Raw genomic sequence first — 24,337 nt, 5'->3', positions numbered from 1 at the left:
GTGTCACAGACCTCCTCCATGTGCACATCTGGAATACACGCGCACTTTACGCGCGCAACTGCAGACGCATTTCTTGTGTGATTCTGCGGTTTATGCGGACGCGAGACATCCGTTTTGTGTGAAAGACATTTGCGAGAGTCTTGCGAGCGGCAAGAGCCTCTGCGCGCAGACTCTGCAACGGAGAGGCGCGAGGAGGGCGGTGCTTGTCCCCGCGGCATGCACATTTCCCCTGTTGCCGTTTCGGCGCCGCTGGAGAGTCGCGCGGCCGTGAGCGTGGATGTCTGCCGATAGATGCGGCCACCACTGAAAGTGTTTCGTGTCTCAAAACGAGAATCCCTGCAGCGCGAAGCAGCGTTCTGCGCAGAGACGTTGTCTCCGTGGCGAGCAGCAGGGAAATTCGCTCGGTGCGGCATTCGATCGGCTACTCAACAAAGTGTAGCTTTCCGCATCTGCGGTGTACATACACCCGATCGATGCGCTTTGTCAACGAAAGAAAAGAGCTAGCTGGCGACCCGCTGCTTAACGAAGTCGAGTGCAAAGAATCACGTCAAGCAAGCTAACCCGTGCGCCGGGGCCGTTTTTTTCCTGTCGAGAAAGACTGCGCCACGCGTGAGGCGAGGCCGTCTTTCCCTGACGTTTACCGACCGCAAAAATTCCCAAGCAGCTCTTCTTTTGACGCTTGAACTCCGCTCGCTCGATCTCGTGTCTCGACTTTTCATATCTCGTTCGCACGCATGCACACGGCTGTCACCCGTGTACCTGGTTGTGTAGACGGGCCTGAAGATGGAGTCGTGATTCGTCTGAGTGGGTGGTGATCAGAGCTGTCCACGGAACCGCGCCCGTCCAGTAGAGTATTTCCTCCGTTTGCGCAGTGCCCCGCCGCGCAAACCTTTTCTACTCGAGCCACGCTCGATCCACGCTTCGCGTCAGTCTGCGATCACAAGGCTTCGGGAAGTTCCGCGCCAAGAAAAAACTCCAGCTTGCTCTCGGACCCGGTGTGAGTCCTGTGGATCGTCCCGATTCCGCTGCCCCCTTCCTTCGATTTGTATTTTTTTTCCCCGTTTTTTCCACTAATCTCCCGGTCCTCTTCGTGCGGCGTTCAAGATGGCCGCGCCGCTTCTTCCGCCGCTTCCGTCGTGGTCGGCCTCTCTCGGAGCGGCTTTCTCCTTCCCCGCCCTGCTGCCTGAGGACGCGGCTGAGAAGCTGCTCGCGGTGCTGTGTCCGCACTCGCCTTCCGCGGCGCTCTTCCTCGCTCTCACGCTCTTCTGGTTCGCCGTCCACGCCTTCGTCTCCCCCTGCCTGCCTTCGCTGCTGCTGCCGCCGGCTGCGCGGCGCCAGCACGCGCAGAAGCTCGCGCGGCTGAAGCAGCTCGAGGCTGACCTCCGGCAGTCCGCGCGAGATGCCCAAAACGCGTCGACCGCGGCGTGTGTAGACCGCTTTTGCGCGCAGGACGTCGGCGAGGAGCTCGCGTCGCTGCGTGTGTACCGTGTGAGCGCGGACGCCAACACCACTGCGTCGCTCCACGCGCTGTACCTGGCACCCGCTGCGCTCTTCCACGCTGTTGGCCGTGTGATTCTCCCTGTCGCCCACGGCCTCGTCGCGCAGGCTGCAGCGGAGGCCTTCTCAGCCTTCCTGCTTGCGCACAAAGGCGACGGCGACCGCGCCGCGCTGCAGACCGGCGCCGAGGACGCCGCGCGCGAAGCCGCGCTGCAGCAAGAGAGAAACATCTGGAGCACCTACCTGGCGCACTGGGACCGGGCGCCGGACTACTGGGATGGCGCCAACGACGCTCTCGTCATCTTTTCCGGTTAGCAAAAAAGGCGTCAAACCACGCGACGCGAAGACGCACAAGAGCTCCACGCGCGCGTATCTGTGTGTGATTCATATGTGTGAATGACAAGTATGCAAATGTATGTATGGAGCGCAGACACGCATATACATATACGTGTAAATGCATATAAATACGTATGCGTATATTGTGGTGTCATCCAGTAGGCGAATCAAGTCTCCACAGCCAGCGCGTCGGCATGCATAAGTGGATAACGGATGGCGAGCGACCCCAGGCACGTCGCAGCTTCTCTCCGTTCGGACTGAGCGTATTTGTTTGGTCTGCATGCGCAGGCATGCATGCATGCGCGTCAGATGCAGCTGTGTGCGTCGGGGTTGAGGCGTGCAAGCAGGCGCGTGCGGTGTGCCGTTTGCAGCGTACGTGATGTCGAGTTACTTTCTTTGGGATTCCTTCGAGTGTCTGCGCAACTTGAAAGTCCATCGCCGCGCCTTTCTTCTCCACGCCGTAATCAGCCTCCTCGGCGGGACGATTCAGATCGCGGCGCCCGGAATCAAACTCTCAGGTGAGTCGCGTCTCTCGCATTTGCATAGGGCTGCGTTTATATGTCTCTAGCTGTGGCAAACACTACATATACATATGTATGTATCTATACGTATACGGTTGTATACATACGCACCTATATATATATATATATGTATTTGTATATATATCTGTGTATATGTATTTACATTATATCTATGTGTGTATCTCCATATGTGTTATATTTGCTTATGAATATGTTTGTGAATGTGTGTGATTGTGCTTGCTTGTGTGTGTTTAGGTTTTTGCAGTTTGTTTGCAATCAGCGAGATTTCGACGCCATTCCTTCACTTTCGTTGGTTTTTGCTTCAGAACGGGCAGGCGGAGAGGCGGCTGTTTCGCTTTGTGAACGCGTTGACAGTCTGTCTGTTCATTTCGGTGCGCCTCTTCGTGGTGCCCTTCCTCGTTTTCGCGCCCTACTGGCTTGACCTCTGCGTGTATCGCCAGCACCTGGGCGCGGACGCGAACATTTCTTCGCTCCGGAAAGTCTTCATGATGATGCTTACAGTCGGCTGGACGCTGCTCAACTACTTCTGGGGCTACCTCTTCTTCCGCTCCCTCTGCCGCAAGCGCCGCAGGGCCGGACAGGCGGCGCAAGGCGCCGAGAAGGCCGAAGACCCCCGCCGGAAGGCCGCCAAGGCAGACTGAGCCGAACAGAGGGAACAGCCGCAGACAGCGGGGAGAGGGCGGGGGGGCGGGGGAGAGCCAAGAAGAGGACGAGACGCGGCTGGAAGGAGAACGCAGACACAGCAGAGAGAGAGGCCAGCGTCTGGGGTCGAGGCCGCGAGGGGTTGGGCGAGCTCCGCCAGCCTCGGAGACGTGCGCAACACAGCCGACGAGGCGCGGTAGAGAGCGCCGAACGGACGAAAAGCAAAACGCTCGACGCTCTCTCACGAAGCAGCGGCAGACACGCGGTGTTCCGACCCTTGCCCCGCGCGACTCCGATCCCCCAAGGCGTCACACACGTGCACCCATATGATTAAATATATATTGAAGAAGTAGATATATGCATACTAACTTTTACGTCTTTGCACATGTGCTGACACGTGTGCAGGAACGTGCTGGCGAGTGCGCCTGCCGCTTCTCTCTTACAGAAAGACACTCTTCAAACGCGCGTGGGCGTCCGCGCGACAGTTCCCGGCTCACGTTTTGGCCTCCTAAGCCCTTGACGCGGCGTCCGCGGTGTTTCGCTTGGATTTCGGGCTTCGGAGAACAGGTTGGATCTTCCTCCGGCGACGAAGAGCCTCGTCTGGGGCCCTGGCCTCCGCGCGGCCGCTGTGAGTGTGTTGAGAGAAAAAGGGAAGGCGCGCTGTCTCTTCAGCGGAGTCGCTCCGCGGCAGAGGAGCCACATTCGCGCGAGAGGGGAGAGGGTGGGGGGTTCGCCTTGGCTTCTGGAGGCACGCGACCGCGGGAGGTTTTTTTGCAGACGCACTGCTGCCTGCGTTTCAAAGATCCTGTCAACTTGTCTGCACTGCATGGATAACATATATGTATCTCTTGACGCTCACAGATGTAATGCACGCACGGTCTGCGTAGTCTTCGCCAGCCATGGAGGCGACAGTCTCTCAACAAACAGCGCTCGAGGCCGCAGAACGCGCTCAAGATAGTTTCCGTCGACCGAATCTCTTTAAAAACATCGCATACGCGTGCGGCTCTTCAGGCCAGCAAACGCAGCGCCGCACCTTCTATACCTCGGCTCTAGCTGCTGTCGAGTTTTCTCCTCGAGACTCCTTCGCTGCTGTGTAGGACCGCCAAGCGGACACGATAGGTCTGCCTATATCATGTATATATATATATATATATATATCTGAATATTTTTATGTGTTTTTGTGTACGAGTTTATTTACAGAGTTGTGTAGGACTACATATATATATGCATATTGGTTTGCTTGCCTCAGTGCGTGTGTCTCCTGAGAAAGGAGTGGTAAGGAAGCACACAAATGCGTGTGTACTGCACTCTGAGCAACTCTGCGAACCAGTTGCTTACATCGCGGCGTGGATTGGGTCTCAGCATGTCGGGCTGGATAGTCTGAGCTATACGCGAACATATTCATGCTTTCCGCGGGAGGAGAACGGAGCGCGAGCTCTTTGGGGTTCAGCGCCTGCGGACTGCGGGCACGACCGGGCCTTCTCCTCTCAGTATCAGGTTTCATGGCGCCTGTGGGGATCCTTTATTCTCGTTTCTCGACAGCGCCGCGCCTCCTTAGCGAAGAAGGACCTATTCAGCGAGCCTAGAAAGCTGAAAGCGCAAAAGCTCCGCAGTGTCGGCTGTTTCTATGAATTCGAGACGCGGGGCGCTGAAGAGACTTCGCGCGATTTATAGTCAGTTGAAAATGTTTCTTCGCGCTTGAGAGGAGCTTTCAAGTCTCGCCTCTACGAAAGCTGCAGCGCGACACTCGCCCTTAGAGTAGGGGGATGCGAGTCTCGCGACCCATGCAGATGTCGCTTTGTCTCTGCTCTCTGTGCGGCTTTGTGGGGCAGGGAGATACCTCACAGGCTACACATTCCCACTCTCGTCTCTCTTTCTTCAAAGGATTCGCATCCCTCGCAGCAGGATGCAGAGTCTAGGGTCGTGCACAATCTCAATGAGACACGTTTACACTCGCCACTTATGTTATTCCTTCCTCCGCCTGTAAGAAGTGTTTACGATGAGGCCTCAGTTCACGCATGCGACGCGAGCGCCTGCATCGACGCCCTAGAAAGGAGATGAAAGGTGAAAAGTATCTTCTTTCCACCGCATGTAGAGGCTTCTTCTCCTCGATACGCGTGGAAACAAAGGTAGACACGAGAAAGAAGGAAGGAAGCGAAAAACCTGGCAAGAAGATGAAAATGCGGGACCTGTTGTGTGTGCGTTGAGACAAGCCAGAGCTTTGAGGCGCTATCGAGGTCGCGCGTGTTGGACGGTGCCATCGTTGAGTTTCCCGGTTTCTCCCACAAATGAACGCAGTTCCTGCGCGTGTTACGTTCTCTGAAGCGCCTGCACTCGACCTGAGAAGTCTGCGGTGAGCGAAAAGCGCTGCATGCGTTTGACGCTTTATGCTTTCTTCGTCGAGTGTGTTCCTAGCAACGGGAGGATGGCGCCGCGCGTGCATGAGTCTTTTTTCTAGGGTTGAAACGTCTGTGGCAGTTCCCTCCTCTTCATTTTGTATTTTCTCTTGCGTCGGGTGGTTATTTTCCCACCCTGCGGCTAGAAAATAGCGCAAAAGGCGCCAGAGCTCGCCGCCTCGTCTCCTTTGAGACAGACACACCAGCGATGTGACCTGCTGCTCAACGCTCGCTTTTTGAGTCACCGGCAGGCGCCTTCCACCTTGTCTTCACATGTTTCGTTTTGTCAGGACGCTTTCTTCTCGCAAATTCGATGCTTTCTTTTCCGCTTTCCTCCGCGGCTCTGCATGGACATTGTCTGGCGGCCAGATTGCCGCGTTTTCCTGTGAGCAAGGTGCCCTCCGCTTGCCAGAGAAAAACAGCGCGGAGAGGAAGCTGAACTCTTTCAATGAACCAAGAACGTAACCTGAGCAGCTCTTCTCTCTCGACCAGAGAGACATTTATGAGAAATCCTCAGGTTTCGCGTTTTTCACAGATGAGTCGAATCGATCGCGTTGTTTTTTACGGGCGATGCGGACACGCCCGCCTCGGCATGCCATATAACTGCATCTTTTCCTTTCTCAAGCTTCATCAAAATCAATAAGCGTGACATTCTGCCGCGTCCACGTCCGCGGCAGACGCCTTCGCGCCGCAGACGGTCAAACCGAGTTTCCGCCTCTTCTGCCTCCTTCATCATACGCCCTCAAGAATGACAGCCTCTCCTTCTTCTTCTCCTTCTTCTTCCCCGTCTTCTTCCACTTCTTCGTCTTCTTCTCTCTCCTCTCCCTCGCAGCCTCGGCAGCGAGTCTTCCTTCCTGCAGAAGCAGGCAGCGCGAGTGCGGGTGACGGGCGAGGCGTCGAAGCTCGACTGTGCGCATCGCCTGAAGCCGCGCGCGGCGTCGACTTGGAGGCGACGCCTTCCCCCGTCGATCTGTGCCCAGTCTCATGCGGCGCCTCACCCTCAGACGACAGCAACCGACTCGCTACGCTGCTGTACAAAACCGGCTTGCGGCTGGAGCGCCGCGGGAAGCTCGGCGCGGCGATCGGCCTCTATCGCCAGGCACTGCGCCTCGATCCTCTCCTTGATGAGCGCAGCATGTACGTGGAGGACGAAAGCGACGCAGAAGAGAGTGACGCAGCAGAGAGCGACTCAGCAGAAGGCGACGCAGCTGCGAGTGACGCAGCAGAAGGCGACGCAGCAGCGAGCGACCGTCTCCACGTCGCTGGCGACTCGCGCGCGGTCGGCGACGGTCTAAGGCGCGGCAGCGACTGCGAGAGAGAAGCACTCAGCGAAGCGGCCGCGACGGAAGGCGCAAGCGAAAAGAGAGGCGACGGCGCGTCAGATAGCGAAGGCGCGCGGGATTCAGCAGCGAGCGCGTCCAGCCCACACGCGCAGGACGCCGCGCGCGAGGCGGCAACGCGGCTGCCAGGCGGCGCCGCGGACGATGAGAAGAAAGCGGGACCTTCCGCCGGCCTGCAGCGGCCTGCACAGCCACGCGCGCGGAATGATCCAAGACCCGATCTCCGCGGACGGGCGACGACGGAGTCGCGGCGGCGGCAAGCGGAAGGCGAGGGAGGAGGCGCGTGCAGCGGAGTTACCTGCGCGCAGGCGGACAAGAAAGAAGCATCTCTCGTTTCGCCAGGGGCCTTGACGCGCCGCACGCGGCAGAGGGCAGACGCCGGCGAAGAAGACGCGGCGGCCGCGGTGGGGCCTGGGGAAGGCCTCGCGGCAGCCAACTGCCATCACGCCTGCGCCAAGCCTTCGAAAGCGGGACTTTCGGCAGAAAATCGTGTAGAAAGCGTAGGAACCCAGCGACGCGGAGACCGCGCGGAGGCGACGCGTGCACCCGGCGCCGAGACAGACGATGCAGAGTGGACGCGGAGGACGAAAAACTGCGAAGGTGGAGCGGTCGCTGCGCCAGAAAGTCCTGAGGCGCCGTGCGGCCTCTGCCGTCTGCCGCCGGAGCTTCTTAGCGTCCTGCCGCTGTACCTTGACGGCTTTGCGCTGACGCGGTGAGAGTCGACTCCAACGCCGGGCGGACAGCGCAGAGGGCGAATGCGAGGGAGGGAGGGGCTGTAGAGACCGAACGCGGAACCCAGAGGATCGCGCTTGGAGAGCTGAAATCTGAATAAACACCGAAAACTAGATCGCGCAAGAGAGGAAGTAAAAGAAAGAGAGAGGGAAGAGAGGGAGAAAAAAAGGAAGAGAGATACAGCATACGTCGCGATAGACGCAAGGGAGAAGGCGAGGCGATGAGGAGACTGGAGAGCTCTCTCGTCCCTTCAGTCTCGTGTGTCCGCCTTCTTCACGCTCTGATGGATGTGCCTCTGTGTCGTTCTCTCTTTCTCTTTGCCCGCTAATTGCGGCGCATCGGCCCCCCTCCCGCCCTTTCCTCCCATCGATTTGTGTTCATTTTTTTTCAATTTTTTCTTAGGCTTTCGAGTTGCTGCCGTCTCCTGCACCGAGCCTGCGGCAGCCGCAGCGCCTCCTGCTGGCGGGCAAAGTGTCTCCAGTTGTTCGGGCCTGCGTGCGCCGCTGAAGTGTCGCTCTACAACGCCTCCTGGCATGCGTGAGTCACTCAAACTTGAGCAGCATCGGGATGCGACTACTGGGTTCAGGCTACGGTATCCATACTTTCATATTCGTTATATTCATATTGTTAATATAGGCATATATTTTTCACAATTTTATACCTACATATATTTGTCCAGATATATTTATGTCTTATGTGTATGTATGGATACACGTGGGTTTGCGCCTCCTCTGTTGTATGCCCCTCTCGTACGCAGCTGAATTTTAGCCATGTTATTGTTGGAGCTATGCTTGTATTCTTCACTCAAAGTATCTATAGTTCTTTAGTTACTTACATGCCTACAGGCTCTATAATGCTAAGCAAATCTAAAGGTTGCAGCCGGATTATACATATATATAAATCTAGAACATATATATATATATATATATTATCAAGCCGCATGCAGCCAGCTTTCCATGCGGCTTTACATGCGTGTATGTCTGTTTATATCTTTGTATATGAAGGAGAGGCCTCTCCCTGTCTGTTTGCGGCGCCGGACTCGATGTGCGTTGAATCGGCGACTTCGGCGCCGCGTGCCGCGGACCGCCGTCGCGTCGCTGTCAGTCTCTGGGGGTGCGTCTGGTGTATGTTGCTTGTGAAGGGAGGGGCGGTTTTGGGGCGTCCCGCATGCATGCATGTGTGTTTTGTGTTCATCTCTCGGTTTTTGTGTTGTGGAGTGTCGGGAGTGTCCCATTTCTTACGCTTTATAGGATGTATCTGCAGCGTCCGAGGATCCGCATGGACGGCATCTACATCTCGCGGTGTGTATACATGAGGCGCGTGCGAGACGTTGGCAATCTGCTAGACGAGAGCGAACAAGAGAGAAGACAGCGGCTCAGACTGCAGCAGCAGCTGAAGAAGGGCACCGATCAGGACATCTCTTCTTCACTGCATCTCCTCGGCTCGCTGCTCCATCGTTCGCCCGTCATCGCCGTCTCCTACTACCGCTACTTGCGCTTCCTCCCCCACGCGCAGGGGAACAAAGTCCTCGTTCTACGGTGCGTTCCCGTGTGTAGTTTTTTTTCGAAATAAAGGAGGAAAGACGATGCATGCCACGCAGAAGAAGAAGCCTCTTCGTGCACGCACGTGCATATAGTCGGGGTTCGGAGCAAATGTAGAGAGACGCCTTCTCGCCGCGTGTTCATGCCCATGTAACCGTTTTGTCTTTAATTTATTCCTAATTTTTAAATCGATGCAGGTGGGATGTTTGTGGGCATGCCAGCATCTGGGGAGTGAAGGCGATCCGCTTTTTTCTTTTCATCGCGCCTTGCAGGTCTGAGGCGGACAAGCAGGTTGCCGTCCAGGCTCTGAAGAACGCGGAACAGCGCGTGCGCGAGGCCGAAAGAAGAGTAAGGGCGCGCTGTTAAGCGAACGGTGCCTGCTTTTTCTCTTCTCTTTGGCAGTCTTCGAGTCTGCGCGTGCAGGCGCCGCGTCATCGGAGGAACGACTCAAAGTGCATTCTACACCATTTCACGTGTCCATACAAACATTCATGTGTTTATACGCGGAAGTAGACCTGTCCACGTAAAGACATATATATTGTATTTGTATGCGTATGTGTGTATGTTTTGCGTTTGGATTTGTGCGCCGGAGAGGAATGCAGGACGCTACAGAAAGAGCTGCCGCGGTACGCGGGCCCGCAGCGAAAGGGAGGCACCGCGCGACGCATTTGAGCGCCTGTGAACTGTCCATATCCTTCTCAACCTATTTACATTTAGATAGATAGATTGAGATGTAGATGGCGATAAAGATAGAGATATATAGATATAGATACGGATATAGATATAGATAGAAATGGATATAGATAGAGATATATAGACAGATACTGATACAGATAGATATGCATCTATGCCTGTGTGCATGGCTGTGTGTGTGTTGCTACATCCGTGTGTGTGAGTCCACGTGGAGACTTTTTGTGCGTGTTTTTCAGAACGGCGGCGATTGTCGCGTAGTTTTTTCGGCGTTGGCGTCGAGTGCGGCAGCGGCGCCGAGCGCGAAGTGGACTTGGCAGCGCCTCGTTCCTTTCGTTGCAGTCGGCGAGTTCGCCTTCAACCCGGAGACGCGCAGAGTGGAAGTTTTCTACGATGAGCCGCGCTCGCACGGGGGGGCTGGGGGCGCGGAGACGCTTCTTCCGCCGCAGGGCAGCGCCGGCGCCGCCAACGCCGCCAACGCCGCGCGCCACCCGCGCGAAAGCCGAAGAACGGCGGCAACCGAGCTTTCTGCGTCAAACGCCTCGGCCTCACGCGCCTCTGCTTCAGGTGTTTCCGCGTCGACTTCTTCTGCGGCGGGTGCAGGCGCGGCGGGGTCCGACGAGGGGGCGCGGCTGCTCGCGGGAGAAGGGCTCCTGGCGACGCGGCGCCCGCGGCGCAGGCCCCACACACACCGCGCGGTGTTTGAGCTCTCCGGTGGTCAGGCCGCGCGTAGCAACAGTCGGCTGAAGTGGCTCTGTACGCGGCGAAACGGCGCGAGGTCTCCCGACAGCTCTCGCTCTCGTCTGCCTCTCTGCATAGATTTAGGTGGATTTTCGTTGTCCGGCTCGCGCGTCTGAGTGTCGAAATCGGTGCGGCGGTGACCGTGCTGCGGCCATCTCTAACTCAGATTTACCGCTTTGTCGTTCGAGGGAGCAGCCTCCTGCTGAGAAATGCATATGTATGCATGTATTCGTCTATCTGTACTGTGTACATGTATATCTATATATATGTATATATACATGCTCCTGTAGGTGTTTATATGCATATATGTATTTGTATGTATTTGCACACGTGCGCAGGCAGAGACGAATTTACTCGTAGCTTGAGGGAGTGGAAGGAGGCCTGACGCCCACGCAGGCTGCGGCAACTTGTGCGTTTCTTTTTCTCTCTTTCGCTTCTGTCTGTTTGAGTTTTGTCTCGCTATTGTTCCTCCGCCCTTTCTGTCCACACAGATATTCCTGTGTCACGTTTTCGAATGCGCATCCCGCTTTTTTTGCGTCTGTGTTTTGTTTTTTTTCCAGCTTTTTCTGTAGGCTCCGGCCGCGACTCGGACAGCGAAGACGAGAGCGAGGTGGCGCATCTGAACGTCAACAGCGAGCACTTCAGGTTCGTCTTTCTTCTCTCCTCTTCAGTCCCCTCTGCATAGAAGAAGCGAGATCGGTTTTTCAGACACCGCAGTGCGAAAGACGCAGTGACACGCTGGATTGAAACACCGTGTTGGATTTAGGGTTTAGGGATATGAGAAAACGCGCTTTTTTGTGTGCACACTTTGCGTTGCAGGCCCTTTTTGCTCAATCGCGTCAGGGCGTTCGAGTCACATTTTTAAAGGACGCGAAGCGCCTTTTTCCCCGTCTTCGCGACCACTGCAACCGCGGGACTCCGAATATAAGCCGACCCGCCCTTCAGACGCGCCCTCCGTGCCTGCTCGAAGCCGCGGCGACTGTCGGTCGATGAAAATCTCTTCTGAAGAGTTTCATAATGCTAGTTGTCTCATGCAGAGACGTAGGTATCTGCAGAGGAGGCTCTGCGCTTTCGGCAACTCGCGTCTACACCCACGTGCGTGCAGCTGCATATGCATATGTATACATAGACATATATATATGTATGCATGTAGATGTGCATGCGAGTATTTTCGAAGCGTGTGTATGGCTGTCTGTCTGTCACATCTGTTTCCTTTGTCTCTTGATGCGGCGTACACAAGCATGCACTCCCATCTACCAATCTATATCAATCTATCTATCTATCTATATCTATATATATATATATATATATATAGGTGCCTGTGTATTCTCGTTGTCAGAGTGTCTCTGCGAATTCCGAATCTGCATGTCGTGGCGGCGCGCAGGTCGAAAGGATACCGCGACGCGTTTGTGTGTGGAGTTTTCCCTGTCCAGCGCGGGAGAGTCCGCGGCGAGGCGCTGTCGATTTTGTGTCTTTGACTGCGCCGCTGAGCCTCTGCACTTTTCGTGCTGGCGCTGCTGGCGCTTTGCTCGCGCGCTGCGCTGAGCGAGCCGCGTTGGCGATGTCTGATCTTTAAACGCGAAACTATGCGGGAGTCTAACTACGTTCATCGTAGCTGGAGGGTTTTAGTAATCCCTCGCCGCGCACAGCGAAACGAAGAGGCTACCCGATTCGTTTTCTTCCACAGCGGCGCGGGCAGCCCCGCAAGAGTTTCGTTCGAAGCGAATGCCCTAAACAGCTAGACACGCAGGCGAGGCGGACAGCGGAGAGATGCGAAGGTGGAAAGGGGGTAAATGCAGAAAGAAAAGCGATGAAGTCTCTCTCAGAAACAGGCACGCATCACCCAGAGGCGACGCAGGGAAGAGATTTACGCCGCAGTGCGCGCAACGCGAGCCCGAAGCAGAGACTCACAGACTCCTGTGGAGCCCACAGTCACGCAACCGACGCTGTTTTGGAGTTTAGTTTAGGGCACGCCGAGAGGGCAGGCGCAACTCTCAAGGCAAGGCACAGGGGTATGTAGGACAGCTGCGAGAGCGAGATTCCAGAGTCGCAGCAGAGGCTTCAAAGCGAGCGTCAAGCGCACACAGAAGACTCCACACACGAGAAGAGACCTCGAGCAAGAGGAAAGCGTAGAGCCACAGGGATCTCCGCGTGCAGCTCCTAACGCACAGGCGGAGCGAGCGTGATTTTCAGGAAGAAATACTGTTTTGCAGACACTTCTAGAGCGAATCTCAGGTGCGAGTTTTGACCGGAAACTCCGGACTCGGAGAGGCGCCGGGCGACTCCCAAATTCGCACAGTGCCGTCGGCGCATGCAGAGCAGAGATACGCGTCCGCGCTGAACTCGACGTCCTGCGAGACGCAAAACAAAAACAAACATGCAGCTCGTTTGACATAAGAAGGATTCGGCGTCATACGCTCTCTCAGCAGGCGTCCAAAAAACGAGGGCTCTAAAGGGGGGAGAGAACTTCTGTTGGCGAAAGATAGACGCATGTCGGGTCGTTGGGAGTCATGTATTGGGCGCGTTCCTCGCCAGATTTTCGAGGCTCCAGTGACGCCTGCATACGTGCAAGAGACGTAGCTACATGTGTCACATCTATATATCTATGGTGTGACGTCTGCAGAAATGCGGTTTTTTTCGCATTTGACGTGAGGACGTGTAGCTGCGCGCGTGAGAGCGGAAAAAGTGCCCACGGTTTGCGGAAGTGAAAAAACTTGAGAGTTTCGACGCATGGAAGAACGATGACTAACCAAGACAAAGTCTCCGTGTCCATCGCAAGTCTGCAGCAGAGTCTCTTGGACTGTATCAACTCTGAAATAAAGCGGAAAGACACTCGCACCGCATGTGAACGAAGACCAGCATAAAAAGAATTAGTTTTGCGAATCAAGATGCATACGTAGGCACTTTTGTGTGACTACTCTAATCAAGTAAATATACATACTTAATTATGTGTGACCTGCTTTTTCTGTGACCATCTATGTGAAACCGGCTTCGACATATCCAATATTAATGCTTCAATTCAGTTAAAGAGTGCCCTTACCATATATATCCGTAGGTTAAAGCATGGACATGATCAACCCGCACGAGATGCATATGCAAAATACATACACCGGCTTACACGTATATAAACATATAAGTTTTTGTTGTACGTATATTGACATGAGCTCTACTCGTCTGTGTGTCGCCTGCAGCTTGGGTCGAGGAGGAGCAGGCAACCCTGAATGTCTTTTCCTGTCTTCGAAAATTTGACTAGACGCGCGAGAAAAGAAATCAGAGTCCCGCCTCACAGTTTGACAGTTCCATCGCTGGAGCCGACGGCGAGAACGGGGCCAGACGCGTCGAAGGAGCAGCTGTTCGCCGCAGCCGTTCCTGGAAAAATCGAAAATAAACGAGAAAGCAGCAAAGTGTGAAACGCAACGGGGTGACAGGATTGAAGTGCGAGGCGAGGCGTAACCGGCGACGCGAGCGTTCGAGCCTCAGTCGGTTTCCACTTCTGCGACAGGCTTTAGGAATCACGCAGAGCCGCAACAGATGAATTGCATCTGCCTAGAGATAAACGCATACGCGTGCGTGTGTAGTGGACATTGCACCATGCTCATTTGCATGCGCATATAAATAGATATCTGGGCATACATACCTACATGCATGCATGTATATTTATATATATATATATATATATATATTTGCGTCTGTGTGCAGGTATAGGTATGCAGAATAGAGTAAGAGATATTTCGAGCCCAGCCTGCATCAGTCTACCCATATAAGTCTACATATATGTTTATGTATATATGTGTATATTTATTGTGCGCTGGGTTCTGACAAAGGGACAAGGAGGGAGAGAGGACGAAGTTGTGTTTTTTTTACCGCAGCTGATTTCGAGTACGTCTTCCATTTTTCGCAAGTCCCAGACGTGTACGAATCCGCCCGCGTCGCAGGAGGCAACCACATTCGCCTGCGAGGGAAAGCAGAGGCTGGAGAGATTTCAGATCGCGATGATTTCGCAGTCTCCGCTTCCGCTTCTCTCTTTCCAAACTGTCGCAATAGGCGCCTCTCGAGAAGGCGACGATCACGCCGAGAGCAACTGCGTTACACGCGTGTGCGTGAGTCATTTTGTCTCTCTCTCGATAAGCTTTTCGCGGCTGTGCGACGGAGTCTCGATTCTCGCGCGTCACCCAAAAGAAGTCGTCTCGCGTAAAGCAACGCGCGACAGCGATGCAAACATACGAAACGCAGATGCGAAAGCTCGAGACTCCCACGGGACTACCGTATCTGCTCGTATGCGTCGCGAGTTCCGCAGAAGACATCCAGCGTCGCTTTGACAGGGACTTCGTTTTCGGCGCACACGCGCTTGGAGGAGAAAGATAGATGCGCGGCTGAGCGACAGTTTTCGGTTGTGTCGCTGTGCGGTGGGTCGAGATCCTCAACTGTTTTAGCAACTCGCGTGACCCCAGGCGTCGCCGCTACAGCTGGGGAGGCGACTGCATGTGTAACGCGCGCAGATGCTGAGCGCTGTGCGATCTCCTGAACCTCTCTTTTTCACGAAAAAAGAAGCGAGTGCGTTCGAGAGGGCAAAAGGTTTCCAACGCGCTGGGCGCGCATGTGCCGCCTCCTGAGAGCGCGTTGAGTAGAGCGAAGACCGGGGTGTAGACGCTCGCCACGAAGAGAGACGCGTCGCGTCCTACCTGCGCGTTGAAGGCGACGTCTGTGCAGGATGCGGAGTGCCCCGAGAGCTTGCGAATCGGCGTGCCCGTCCGCATATCCCAGAGTTTGACCTGGGGAGCAAAAACCGAACCGGAAACCCATGAGATCACAAAGTCGAGGCATTTTTATGCTCTAAATTCGTGCTGTTTTGTGCGGAGAATATGGTGTCTTCTTTGTACCAGTATATATAGCTGGACGAGAAGGCAGTTTCACAAAAACGTGAAAATATGGGATGTCACCATGGCTGCAGTTACGGTACACATATATTGAAGATAGAGTGGCCTGATGGGTGCGGCGATTCACCGCAAGCAAGAACAAAAGGAAGATCAGATCAACAAATAGAAAAAACTATCTTGCGCCGAGAAAACCAATCTCCCCGGAAGATGCGCGCCCGCATCCGTGCTGCAGAGAAAAGACCCGAAAGCCCTTCCCTCTCACAGGACGGCTGCTGAGATGCGGAAGTGAGAAAGAGAGGACGCGCTTGCCGCGCCCGCACCTCGTGCCTCGTGTCTTGCGCGCGTGTTCAACTCGCGTGCCTCAACTGAGGTCACACAGAGGCGCGTCGGGAGTCGCCTCCTCTGCGCGAGTCAAAAAACCCCGCCGCCTCTGCGACGCCTCTCGACTCCGCAGCCTACCAGCTTATCGGAAGCGCAACTCGCCAGGCAGTTTGTGAAGGGCTGGAAGCAGATCGCGTTCACCGAGTCCGCGTGCCCGCGCAGGCTTGCGACACACCGCAGGCTGAAAACAGACGCGCAGCGGGAAGGAAGAACGTTTTGCGTTTTCTGATCCCGATCCCCACCGAAGAAGCGCCTCGGAGACACGCGAGGGCGCTGGGGACGGGGGGGGAACCCTCAGGGTCTGAACAGCGTTTTTTTCTCCTTCGGCACTGCGCGTAAAAACGAGTCCGCATGCGCCTCACCCCGCACCAGCCACGACGCCGCCGTGTAGGAGCTTCGTTTGTTTTTTGTGGAAACGTCTTCTCTGCGTCAAACTGGTGAAGTGTGTGTGTGTCGCCGTCATGAGAGGCCTCAGGAGGCGCAGCGCGCGGTTGCCTATAGCCGCTGCAGCCGCCTGAGACGCTGCGTCGGCGCCTTCGAAAGACAGAGGGCACGCGGCGCCGAAGGGGAGGTTGTGGCGGAGGGTTTGAGTCAGCGAGCGAACCTGTTGACGTCGAAGCACTTAATCGAGCAGTCCGCCGAGCAAGTCGCTAAAAAGTCGCCTGAGAGGGAAACCGCGACACAAACACATCACTGCTCAATGAGACAAACTGGAGAAATGGCATGCCGCCACGGGCAGGTCTGTCTACACCTATCCCACACTGGCATTGTTTTGCGGACAATACACTGGTCTACGTGAGCATGTGATGGTGTTTTATACACATACATATACATGAAAGTACATATATATGATTATGACTGCATACTTGTACATATATATATATATATATATATATATACAGGTAGATAAATAGATCGGCGCGAGTGTGCATACGAATACCGGGCGCACTCCATGCATGCCTCCGCAGTTTGATTCGTACACAAATACGCAGATATATATATATATATATATATATATATATATGCAAGTGACCAGGTAGGAGGCATTTGCATTACACTACACACAATTTATATTGAAGCGGAAAATGGGGCGTTGGTAGAAATAATCGGCCTTCACCCGGTATTCATTTTTTCCCGCATGCCATTCCAGCCCTCTGTCCGCCTGGGCGCGTGCTGCTCCGCTCGCCTGTGTCATGGAAGCAGCAGTCCCAGACGGGCTTCGCGTGGTCGCCGAACGTGTGAATGCTTTTCTCCTCTGAGACGCTCCACAGCATCACCTTGGAGTCGCCAGAGGCGCTCGCCAACACGGCCGCAGAGGGATGAAACGTCGCGCTGCTGACCCAGTCCTGCGTCCAAGAAGAAAACGAGCTCAGCAGCACGAGCGTGAGGAGGGGAGAGACGCAGGTATATTAGAACAGCTGCGCCAACGCAAATATATATAAAAATATATATCCATACATATGCATATATATAGGAATATTGGCATATATATATGCGTATAAATACGTATATATACACATATACGCGGCATACACATAGGTATATATGTACACAGATATTTACACATGTACGGATACATACATATACATATATAAACACATATACACATCAAATAGACACAAATAGATACATGTATAATCAAATAATTGCATACATACAAATATATAAATATATATACAGAGGTATGTGTGCGTTGATGAATGCATGTGCGGACGCGGCTAGAGTTTTCGTTCTTCGCGAGGGGATCCCGGGGGCAGCGTACTGTATGGCCAGCACCCTCCATGACGAGTTCCGAGGTCGGCATCTTCCAGAGTTTCCAAGTACCGTCGTCGCTGGCAGTCGCAACTGCAGCGAGATGCGCAGAGAAGTTCGGGAGACAGAAGATTCACGGGTGGCTGCGCGAGACGCTCGCGAGGGAACGCCTTTTTGCATGCGGGATGAGATGTCGTGCGTGACGCGCCGCAGTCTTTGTTTAGGATGTTTTAACTAAAACCACGGATCCCGCCCGTTCCTTCGACGCCGCACCAGAGGCGTTCTCGAAAGAGAAATCAAAAGCAAGCCTCGGCTCGCGCGGCTCGGTCTTTGAGCTTTGCAGCTCACACCCTGCTTTGAGGCCTCCGCGTCAGGCACTGTGTTCCCATGCCAGCCGCTGCCTCGAGTCGCGCGCGACTCAAGCCTGCGCGGAAAACCCGCTTCCTAGCAAGGCAAGGGAGTCGTTCTTGACGGGTGAAAAAAACACGCAGCCTCTCCCTCTCTTAGTTCTCCTCTCAGTAGGAAAATCCAGTTTTTGGCGTTCGGAAAGCGCATACGACGCTTTGCAAGAAGGCATCTTTTCAAACGCATCTTGTTGAAAATACATATTAAATATCTATGTGATACAGAAATAATTCTCTGTCTACCAAACTATTCTCAAAGCTGTAGTTACTAGAATATAGACATACATTAACGAAGTGAAAATAAATCTACAGAGCGAAAACAAACTCTCCTGCACATGCAGCAACATGCCTATGTCAACGCACTAGCCTGTTGATGGCCTCAATGCGTGAAATGAGACGACATCGCGCTTTGCCTTTTACTTCACGCCCCTAGCAAGGGAAAAGCTTTCTTCTCGCCGTGACTAGTCGCTTACGCAGCGGCACTTTGGGATGAAAGGCGAGCGCAACGACAGCAGCGCCGTGCGCCTCAAACACGCGCGCGCACTGAAGGCTGAGACGTCGCTCTTCGGGCGCCACGCCTGTGAAACCCGCGTTTTCTTCTCCGCGATGAGGCTCCGCATCCGCGCCTTCTCCCTTCCACTCGCGAAGAGGACTGCCTCCGTCGGCCTCTGCCTTCAGAAGGGGATTCACGCGGCGCCGCTCAGGCCACCTCGAATCTCCGTTGGTGGGCTTGCCCTCGCCCTCTCCACAATGCGCCTCGCGCGCAGCTGCCACAGACGAAAAACCAGAAGAAGAAGAGGAAGAAGAGGAAGAGGAGGAAGAAGAAGATGAAGAAGAGGAGAGCTGAGAGGAGAGAGATTCGACTTGAGCAGCGAGGCGGTTGCGATCAAGAGTCGCAAGCGTCTTCTCGCGGACGCTCGCCTGCGGATGGAGAGCGCAGAAGTGGGCATGGCACAGAAACGGGAAACGAACTGCAGAAGCAGAAAAATCCTTCAGACTGAAAAGCAACGGGATGACGAGGCACCAGCGTACTGCATGCCCATTCCTCCGGAATGAAATGGCGCTCCTCAGCATGCCAGCAGACACACACATGCCTTCGCATACATATATACGTATACGTGTATATCAGCGCCAATATATACAAGTATATATATATCATGAGTTCGCGTATGTAAGCAGAGATTTTTATATATGCAGCCCCTCTGGTGACGCGTCCATATGTACGCGGCGGTGTTTAAGTCTGAGCTGGCGCAGAGTTGATGCCTCTTTCGCTCCAGTGTCTACGAATTCCCTCTCTGTTTTCTCGTTTTCTCGTCTCTCTGCAGCGCACGCAACTCTGCGTCAAGCGCTACGGCGTTTTCGTCCAAAACTCTTCGCTGCGTGTCTCTTCACTTACTCTGTACTTCCCTTGGAGGCTTTCGATCTCGGGGCGCGCCGCCTCGAGTTTCTTCTGCAGAGATTTTATTTCCTCTGCGCACATCGCACGCGGAGCCCAAGATAGGGACAGGGCAACGGCAGCTGCAGCGGAGACTTTCTCGTGTGCGCATCTGCGCGGTCGCGAGCCGCTCTCGAATTCGTCGAGGAGGATCGCGGCACGCCAGGCAGGTGATCATGCACTTAATGTGACTGCCTAGGAAAGCGCAAGAGAACTTGAATCCGGAGAGAAAAGTGAATCAATAGATCTACACTCGCGGCATATACTGCCCACAACAAGGTGGCTTACACACACCTAGGAGACCGTGTTTGGTAAGTGTAACACGGAGTCTAGCGTCAAACGTTATCTGATTAGGGATTTGACTCTGCATGGATTTCTTCAGGCTTCGATTACGGGTCTACGAGACGCGTGTGTGCGGTGGCGCGCGCCCGACGAAGTCTAACCTATTTTTCCCCAAACGTTTTACTGCTCGCTTTCGCGGTTTTTTAGAGTGGCTCGTCTGAAGGCGCTGGGACTTACGCGTGCACCTTGCTTTTTCCTGTTTGAGTCGGCGGTGGTGTAGTCGGTGGAAGTCTCGCTCTTTCTTGAATTTGTCGAAGCACTCTCTGCGCAGGGAGAGGAAGCGACGCTCGCACGAGACAGAGATTAAGAGCGGACAAAGGCGCAGGCTTCAGCAGAAAGGCGAACGCGAGAGACACCAGCCGACGCAAACAAGAAGCGGCAGAGCTACGCTGGGGAGAGGAAAGACAGATTAGGGAAAGCCATGCAGCACTCTCTAGGGTAGGAGTGACTGAGACGCAGAGGCAGCAGGGGAGATTACCTGAGAGGAGCACGAGAGGCAACTGTCTCCAAGGATACGAAATGACGAAGTCAGCCGCAGAGAGAGAGGGAAGGAGGACTTCGTGTTGGAAAAAGCATGCGATGGAAGGCGAGAGCAAGATGCAGAGACACCCAGCAGGAGCTCGGGTTTGAAGGAAGAGAAGAATTCAGTGTATTTTCTGAGATTTTCTCCGTGACAAGGCAGCTCCAGGAAGCCTGGCATGCGCAGGACGCCTCACATGGCCTTTGCAGTGATTTCGCGCTGACGCCGATTTTCTTGCTCCAGCAGAAGAACTTTCTCTCTCAACTCCTGGTTCGCCAGGAACGCAGACGGGATCCTCCACTGCTCCTTCTTAGCCACAGCCGCAGAGTTGTGGTTTTCTCTCTGAAGCTGGGTGTCGTACCTGAAAATCCAGTTTTCCGCCATTGCGGTCTCTGTCTGGAAGGCGTGGCGGAGTTCACTTCAGACAAGCCTGATTCTAAGTGCTTCAAAGCGCCTTCGAGCCGAGCGCGGAAGCGAACTTAAAAGCTGAAGCCTGTTTTTTCCCCCAATACCCACCTTACCATTCTGTCTGGAAGCATGCAAGCGTTTTGGGCATGTGAGACGAAGTGAGGAAAGACCTGATGAAGTCTTCAATCGCCTCGTGCTTCTCCGTGATGCACGCCACCGCGACGGAGAGTCCATCTTCACGGCCTCCTACTAACAGAGAAAAAGAAAGTCGCGAAAATCAAATGCGAGAAATGACCTAGGCTGGATAGAGATATGTGTATATACGCATTAGGTAGAAATACACCACGCGTAGAGAAATTCGTGAACACCAGACATGCCGCTGTGCGGCTGAACAGAGGCTGCGAGCTCTGGCATGCGTTAGGCGAACCTTGACTAATGAAGAGTTCGCACGCTTCAGAGAACATATTTTGTTGCATAGATCTTCAGACGCTGAGAGATCCTACAGGGCAGGATTTAAGTGCGCCTAAGAGTCGAGGCGCAAGTTTCAAAATGTGCAGCTGCACGTATGCAGCTGAAGATGTCTCGAGGCTGAACTGGTCCTTTAGGTGGAGGACTCATCTTCGCATGATCCTATTTACGTCCAAGCGCAAATGAAGGCCAGAAACGCATGTATATGGCGAGAATATTTAAAGGTACACTTTGTGTAAAACATGCTCGATACGGAAATGACGACAGCTTCATTGTCACTGCCGCTTGTGTATCCGTAATACGGCCATCTAGCTAACTCGTACTACGGCTTGTAGTTTACGGGTTTGACTACTTCTGGAGTGCGCTGCGCACACTGTTCGCGCTTCAGTTTTTTCGTGTCTTTCATGAGCTGATCGAAGTCGTCAAGTTCGTTCGGCTTCGCGGCTTGAGTTGCGAGGCCTTCTGTGTCTGGCGCGCCTGGCGTCTGCAGCTCCGGTTTCTCCGCAGCGAGAGCCGCTCGAAGTTCCTCCTCGAGTTCGGCAAGGTTCAAGTCGTCTTCAGCTGCATCCTCGTCGCTCAAAACAATGGCTACAGAAAGCAAAAGTGCAACGTCAGACAGCAGAAGATGAAAGACACACAAGCTGCAGAGACACTTGGAGAAAACGAGAACCCCGGATCCAAACTGCCGATCCACCCTGTAGATCCCGCCCCGATTCTTGAAGGGGCTTCAGGGAACGCGTTTGTGACTCTTCTGAGACGATAGTTGAAAAGACGGAAGCGAGAGAAACGGGCTCGGGCAAGCCTCCAGCGACAGGCTCGCAAGGAGGGAATGCACGTGCACCGATGCTAGAGTAAAGAGATTTGGCAAAATGTGGATTTGGAAATATCATTGGTACAAGATGAGCGCAACTATATATATATATATACGCCTAAAAATGCCTGCGCACGGACTCGCCTATTTGCATGGACGAGTCGTTGGGTTGAGGCGCGGAGTCCTCATTAAATGCGATTTGTTTTCGAAAGAGGTGACTATTGACACAGACGCCTGGTTTTTCTTGTGTAGAAAGACGCTGCGACCGGTTTGGCGCATTCCAGGACGGGCGCCCGACATCCGTCTAACAGACAGCTACCAGAGTGAAGAAGGAAACCGGAGATGCAGAGGACGCACGTTCAATGATGTACTCTGGATCTTCCGCGGATCTGTCCTGAGGAAGGCTAGTTCTCGGAGTTATCATTTTTCCAGAAGAAACAGCGCCTGTTCGGGCGGGAGAGGCCAAAGGCTGCTCCCTCGCAGAACGCGGAGACTGCCGCGCCGCATCTTCCATTTTCCTCGTGGCAACAAAGAAGTCTAAACTGAGCGCGGATGCGGCATTGAGCGCCGCGTCATGGATGCATCGGTGACTCGATAATCTGTTTTATCAAGCAACCAACAGCCAGCGGGAACACACTCGTGTATGTGTCGCTGCGCGTATGCACGCTCACATAGGAATCACTGAAAATGACGCGAGAAAGAGTCTCCAAACGCTACAGTTTCGAACAAACAAGAGTGTACTGCGTATGCGACTTTACCCAGTGGCCCGACGCATTTTTGTATAAAGGAGCTTTTGAAAAAATAGTACAAGCAAGCATATACCAGATATCCAGTACAACTGATACGACGAAGTTGACCTCCGCTTGCCATTCTACATCTTGCGGGTACTCAGGCTCTGTAGACACGTGGAAACCGGCGTCGACGTTGCTCTGAAAAACCCCCCTGTTTCGGCAGTGATACTTAGTTTCCTCGAGGCTCTCGAGACCTACCCCAGTTAAACTTATCAGTCGCTGCGATTGTCTGCTTCTCGATCGAGTGACCAGAAATATCTAACCTCTTCGCCAGCCGTTTGGGCACCACATGTACGGGCAGATATTGCGGGCGTTTATCGGATGCATTGTCGAGGGATCAGGACACGAACCGAATGGGAATTTGCGCCAGGTTGTTTGTGCAGTCTGTAATTGTTTCGCGTACAGTGTTTTCGCGCTCGCGACGACGAACTCTAGAGGCGTCCGATATGTTTGCGAAGTTTCGCGCACAGGATAGTAAGTCAACGGGGTAATGCCGTGAAGCGCTTGACTGGAAGGCGTGTCACGGATGAGCACATAGAGCGCCTTGACAGAAACGTTTGAGACGATCGAACGGGAGAAAGCCCAGGGAATTTCAGAACAGGGCAGAGATCTCGCGCTTTCGCGGGCGGCCAAGTCATATATGTAGAGCATGTCGCGCGCATGCATCCGGTAGCTTCTAGCGTGAAGACGGTGAAAACGGTGTGATGAGAATATCTCTCAGGTTCGGGTAAAATAACAGGACAAGTTGGCTGACGGGCCTACAACGATGCTCGCTCGTTTGCGTTCACATTTGGCATGGAAACGACCGGTGCAGGTTCCATCAAAAGCCGATTCACGGCGCGATTTCGAATATGCGACCTTTCAGTCGAACCCTGATGAAATGATGCGGGCACAGTCGCTTAGGATTGTCCTGAGCTTCTACAAGAACTTGAAATTTTTTTCACGAGATCATTTTCCCTGGACGGCTGTGTGTGATGCAAATTCGTTTCATGCTCGTAGAACCGGACACCTGACGGAGCTTTCTCGCAGCTTGAAAACGAACATGGTGGCAGCGCACCAAGGTATGTCGCTGGTTTCCAGGCGTCCACCGCGCCGCACAGAGGGATCTACCTCCTCTGAATTAAACCTATCTGACAGGCGTTTGACACTCTGATCACTGATAAAAGACTAAAGTAGCCAATATACAAACCCGGTGGGAGCTGTACCACACCCGTATTCATGTGTAGATGGACAGATCCAGCAGACATGCTGCTCACGCCCGACAAAAAGAAGGGTACGGCCCTATCAGTGTATACCGTGCAGTTGCCTAGAGTTCTCGGTCGAGGCAGGCGCATGCAGCGTGCTCCAATTTATGCTGCAGTTTCCTTCATCTGGTTTTGTGTAACTAGGTACCTTCTGCAGTAACGAATCCACTCGCCGCCGAAGTCCCAAGGCACCCCTCCACCGAACCACGCGAACCCTGTGTGAGTACATCAGCATTGCTGACCAATAATGCCATTGCGCGCTTCAGCAGAGGAAAATGGCCACGATAAGCTCTGGATTGAGTCGACCGGGGCGCGCTCCAAAAACGCAGCTAGTGAACTTCTAGTTTGAAATTCGCGTGCGCTTCGAGGTGTGTCCACTGGAGCATTGTTCAGTGAGATGGTTATCCCATAAACCGGGTCTTGACATGTTCGCGGCCCATGGGCATA

At 54.0% G+C, this 24,337-nt stretch overlaps 3 protein-coding genes across 3 annotated transcripts; 2 read left to right on the top strand and 1 right to left on the bottom strand.

Moving 5' to 3' along the window:
* Positions 1-1,104: 1,104 nt before the first annotated feature.
* BESB_014490 (uncharacterized protein) lies at positions 1,105-3,016 on the top strand (the record flags this gene model as incomplete). Its single annotated transcript, XM_029360178.1, has 3 exons — positions 1,105-1,807; positions 2,205-2,351; positions 2,610-3,016. The coding sequence occupies 3 exons, from the start codon at positions 1,105-1,107 to the stop codon at positions 3,014-3,016; spliced, it is 1,257 nt and encodes a 418-aa protein (XP_029216845.1).
* A 3,145-nt stretch (positions 3,017-6,161) lies between these two features.
* On the top strand, positions 6,162-11,322 carry BESB_014480 (tetratricopeptide repeat-containing protein; the record flags this gene model as incomplete). Its single annotated transcript, XM_029360177.1, has 7 exons — positions 6,162-7,465; positions 7,888-8,022; positions 8,736-9,023; positions 9,299-9,374; positions 9,956-10,472; positions 11,018-11,102; positions 11,277-11,322. The coding sequence occupies 7 exons, from the start codon at positions 6,162-6,164 to the stop codon at positions 11,320-11,322; spliced, it is 2,451 nt and encodes an 816-aa protein (XP_029216844.1).
* A 1,366-nt stretch (positions 11,323-12,688) lies between these two features.
* Positions 12,689-22,369, bottom strand: BESB_014470 (WD domain, G-beta repeat-containing protein; the record flags this gene model as incomplete). Its single annotated transcript, XM_029360176.1, has 16 exons — positions 12,689-12,808; positions 13,208-13,268; positions 13,745-13,826; positions 14,322-14,409; positions 15,140-15,229; positions 15,794-15,896; positions 16,320-16,377; positions 16,902-17,061; positions 17,478-17,560; positions 18,345-18,792; positions 19,268-19,341; positions 19,826-19,911; positions 20,365-20,529; positions 20,690-20,825; positions 21,417-21,632; positions 22,213-22,369. 16 exons carry the CDS (start codon positions 22,367-22,369, stop codon positions 12,689-12,691), a joined length of 2,127 nt encoding a protein of 708 aa, XP_029216843.1.
* Positions 22,370-24,337: the final 1,968 nt, after the last annotated feature.

This window comes from Besnoitia besnoiti, chromosome IX, assembly GCF_002563875.1.
Source record: "Besnoitia besnoiti strain Bb-Ger1 chromosome IX, whole genome shotgun sequence".
Lineage (NCBI taxonomy): Eukaryota > Apicomplexa > Conoidasida > Eucoccidiorida > Sarcocystidae > Besnoitia > Besnoitia besnoiti.
This window is presented reverse-complemented; position numbering and strand designations above follow the sequence as displayed.